This window comes from Sorghum bicolor, chromosome 2 (assembly GCF_000003195.3).
Source record: "Sorghum bicolor cultivar BTx623 chromosome 2, Sorghum_bicolor_NCBIv3, whole genome shotgun sequence".
Lineage (NCBI taxonomy): Eukaryota > Viridiplantae > Streptophyta > Magnoliopsida > Poales > Poaceae > Sorghum > Sorghum bicolor.
The window spans coordinates 72,027,457-72,031,888 of NC_012871.2; the positions used below are offsets into that span (position 1 = coordinate 72,027,457).

Consider the following 4,432-nt stretch of genomic DNA (forward strand, 5'->3'; position numbering starts at 1 on the left):
TATACAGTTAGTTATTTCTTTTATCTATATTTAATGTTTCATGCATGTGTTGCAAGATTATATTCAATGTGACAAGAAATCTTAAAAAGATTTGCAAAATTTTTTGAAACTAAACAAGGCCTAGGAGGTGTTTTAGTCCGTGGCCCTAGAATAAATGGGCATTAGACGACTCACCAATTCACCATGATCGCTTGAGTTTCACAGCATTTTCACACATCCCTTAAAGAAATATATAAGAAAAAATTAAATATATTTTATAATTTATTAGAATAGAGAAAGTACTAGCTTGCTTTATAACCTCCGTCTAAATATATAAATATAATATTTGTAAGCCGTACCAGCGGCATACACATACCTTTATTTGTAACCCGTATCATGTCGTCGAGTAGTTTCTCTATATCAAATCAGTGTATCCTTTTTCTTGATTTTACTTGTTTATGCCTGTCCTTGACTAACAGAAATGGCCTAAAAAAATCTCATCAGTACTGTATTTGCAGCCCACAGTTGTTCTAATCCAGTACTGCACACTGTCACAAACGCAAGCGGTCTTTCAGTTCGTTAGCAAATCAGGCACCCAAAAAAAACCGTAAAAGCCAGCATGGCGCCAGGGCGGGGCAATGAGGTGGAGATGGGGAACGAAAGCAAAGGCAAAAGGCGGCCACACCCACTGCGCCACTCAGTAAAGAATCCGTCCACTCCAATCCGAACCATTCCTTCGTCCATCGATCCGGCCAAAAGCGAAGCAAGGCAGCAGAGCATATTGCTCCATCGGTCTCGCCAAAAGAGCAGTGGAACTGGGGATCGAGAGGGCACCAACAAAGCGAGCCCGCCGAGCGCATCACGCAGGGCTCCCCTTTTCTAGCTCAAAAGAATAGATCACTCTTTCTTTCTCTCCACACACACGCGCGTAGGTAGCCACGCACTTGGAATTGGATTGCTGCCACTCACAATTCCCTCTCATAGCCTGGCATCCTAGCTATAGCTGGCTACTAGCTAGCCTCCTCCTCCTGGCTGGTGGCTGCTACCCTTGCCGGTTCTCGGTTCTCACCGCGCTGCCATTAAAAACCCCCTTCCTTGTTACCACGGCGATCTTGAGCAAGCGTACTCTTCATGTTGCCGCCTCGCCGCAGTAGCAGCTTACATGGATACGCTGTTTAGGTTGGTTAGCCTTCAAGCCTCCGAGCAGCAGCAGCAGCAGCAGCAGCAGTCGGCATCCTACAACTCGAGGAGCACCACGTCGAGCGGCTCCAGGTCATCGTCGCACCAGACCAACGCATCCTACAACTACTACTACCACAGCACCAGCAGCGGCGGCGGCGGCGGCGGCGGCGGGCAGTACTACTACGGCCAGCAGCACCAGCACCAGCACCAGCAGTACTACCTGGAGCCGTACCAGCAAGAAGAATGCGGCAACGCCCACCACCTTTACATGGATGAAGACTTCTCCTCTTCGTCCTCGTCGAGGCAGCACTTCCACTCGCACGGCGCCGCGGTGCAGCCGCCGACGTCGTCCGCGGCCACGCCCACGGCGCCGACGCCCCCGCTGTCCACGTCGTCCACTGCCGCGGGGGCAGCGCACGCGCTGTTCGAGGCGGCCGACCTGTCGTTCCCGCCTGACCTCAACCTCGACTTCTCGTCCCCGGCGTCGTCGTCCGGTGGGGGCGCGGCCTCGTCCGCCGCGGTCGGGGTCGGGGGAGGAGGCGGGGGAAGATGGGCGAGCCAGCTGCTGCTGGAGTGCGCGCGCGCGGTGGCGGCCCGCGACAGCCAGCGCGTGCAGCAGCTGATGTGGATGCTCAACGAGCTGGCCTCGCCGTACGGGGACGTCGAGCAGAAGCTGGCGTCCTACTTCCTCCAGGGGCTCTTCGCGCGCCTCACGGCGTCCGGCCCGCGGACGCTGCGCACGCTCGCGGCGGCGTCTGACCGGAACACGTCCTTCGACTCCACGCGGCGCACGGCGTTGCGGTTCCAGGAGCTCAGCCCGTGGTCGTCGTTCGGGCACGTGGCCGCCAACGGCGCCATCCTGGAGTCGTTCCTGGAGGCCGCCGCGGCGTCGTCGGAGCCGCAGAGGTTCCACATCCTCGACCTCAGCAACACGTTCTGCACGCAGTGGCCCACGCTGCTCGAGGCGCTCGCCACGCGGTCCGCGGACGACACGCCGCACCTGTCGATCACAACGGTGGTCTCCGCCGCGCCGTCCGCGCCGACGGCCGCCGTGCAGCGCGTGATGCGGGAGATCGGGCAGCGGATGGAGAAGTTCGCGCGGCTGATGGGCGTGCCCTTCAGCTTCCGCGCCGTGCACCATGCCGGGGACCTCGCGGAGCTCGATCTCGACGCGCTTGACCTGCGCGACGGCGGCGCCACCACCGCGCTCGCCGTCAACTGCGTCAACTCGCTGCGCGGTGTGGTGCCGGGCGCTGCCCGAAGACGGGACGCGTTCGCCGCGTCCCTCCGGCGTCTCGATCCCCGGGTTGTAACTGTCGTCGAGGAGGAGGCTGATCTCGTGGCATTTGACCCTGACACATCCGAGGAAAGCGGCGACACGGAGGCAGCGTTCTTGAAGGTGTTTGGCGAGGGCTTGCGGTTCTTCTCGGCTTACATGGACTCGCTGGAAGAGAGCTTCCCCAAGACAAGCAACGAGAGGCTGGCACTGGAGAGGGGAGCCGGACGTGCCATTGTGGACCTGGTCTCCTGCCCGGCGTCGGAGTCCATGGAGCGGCGGGAGACGGCGGTTTCATGGGCGCGCCGCATGCGGTCTGCCGGCTTCTCTCCGGTGGCGTTCAGCGAGGACGTTGCCGATGACGTGCGGTCGTTGCTCCGTCGGTATCGGGAAGGCTGGTCGATGCGGGACGCCGGTTTAGACGACTCGGCAGCCGGAGCAGGCGTCTTCCTGGCGTGGAAGGAACAGCCTCTCGTGTGGGCAAGCGCGTGGAGGCCATGATCGAGATCGAACTTGGAGCTCGTCGACGCAAATTCAAGCTCGGTGAGTACTCGTACGTGGAACACAGCATGAGCCACAGGAGAAGCAAGGCGCCATCCGCCATGCCTAGCCGGCGTTGATGCATCGATCCATGCATTGGATCGCGCGCACGTGCATGTGTATGGCGGTCTCTCTATGGCTCCTCCTTGCTCGTCTTGAAAGCTGAATGGCTCACGCATGTAGGGTTTTGGAGCAGCGTAAGCGTAGTAGGGGATTGCTAGCTCACGTACACATTGGTTGCAGCAAGGTGATCGAGGAGGAGGTATGGTCGATAGTTTTAGGTTTTAGACTTGCATCTATTTCAAATTTGGATCATCGATCGTCACAAGTTCTTGGCGTGATGATTCCGATTTGCTTGCTTCCTTTTTTTTTTCCCCCTCACATTCCTCTGTGTTTCTTCTTGTAATTTAAGGTTAACAACTTTCTTCCCTTTTGGAGGGATTTACGTGCATGGTTTTGTCACACGGCGTCTTGTGTGTAGCTCATATATAGCAGCTACATTTGGCCATAAGAATTATGCTTGCATTGGATGGTTGTTGAGATGTTGCTTCCTATCTTGTTGATTGTTGGGGGTTGTTAGGGCTTTAGGGCAGACACTTGCACGGCCTGCTACTTTTGCATTGGTTACCAGTACCAACATCAAGCTAGCATGAATCAGGCAAGCAGCTGCACACTATAGCTAGACTAGACAACACCACCTAGACCATATATATATGAGGTAGCTAGAGTGCTCTATGTTTGTTCGGTGTTTCCCCCATTATATTTACATTATTGGAGTTCCTTCTTCTATTTGAAATGATCAAATGCCAAAGTCGTTTTGGTCTGGTCAAAGTCTTTGTGTCATGCATTTTACCTCTGATCCACAAGAGTATGATTAGGTTGACGTTTTCAGGATCTGAGCGAGATATCAGGTATATACGATATATAGTCAATAAAATACATCCCTATATTTTAACTGAAATTCATTTCTAGCCAAGTACTGAAAAATCTCTCGTCACAATAGGTTTGGGCTTTCAGTTCTCAGATAAAATGGACTAGTATTTTTTTTTGAAAATAAACAATATATACTATCAGTTCATTTCCGGCTTCAAATAATTTATATGTTAGTATGTGACAAATGGCCTTATGTTGCTTGAGAAGATGATATAGGGGGCCATATTATATTTTTTTTGTATCAGAACATCGTCGTCTAGGACGCAAATAGAGAGCAGCAAATAATTTGTGTCCAAATCATTCAGTAGTCCAAGCTGCCGCATCAAATTTGTTGTGTCGATTGCAAGCTAGCTCGATCAGACCTTTTTGAAATCAGCTGGAAAGACCGGCCTGTCGTTGACAGATTAGTTTGTACCCCGTTTTTCTAATGGTTTAAGTAGCTTACCTTTGATCTCGTGCATAAGACAAAGATCTGGAGTTGTTAGGAGCTTGCGACGTACATAGTGGGGAGTGACAACGATC

At 53.5% G+C, this 4,432-nt stretch overlaps 1 protein-coding gene across 1 annotated transcript; it reads left to right on the forward strand.

Annotated features, from left to right (window-relative positions):
* Window positions 707-3,491, forward strand: LOC8058376 (protein SHORT-ROOT 1). The gene is made up of 2 exons (XM_021452376.1): window positions 707-2,980; window positions 3,161-3,491. Exon 1 carries the CDS (start codon window positions 1,142-1,144, stop codon window positions 2,936-2,938), a length of 1,797 nt encoding a protein of 598 aa, XP_021308051.1. The 5' UTR covers window positions 707-1,141; the 3' UTR covers window positions 2,939-2,980; window positions 3,161-3,491.

What these genes read in the sequence shown, in the direction of transcription:
- LOC8058376 (XM_021452376.1), top strand. Translation starts at nt 1,142, where the DNA reads ATGGATACGCTGTTTAGGTTGGTTAGCCTTCAAGCCTCCGAGCAGCAG.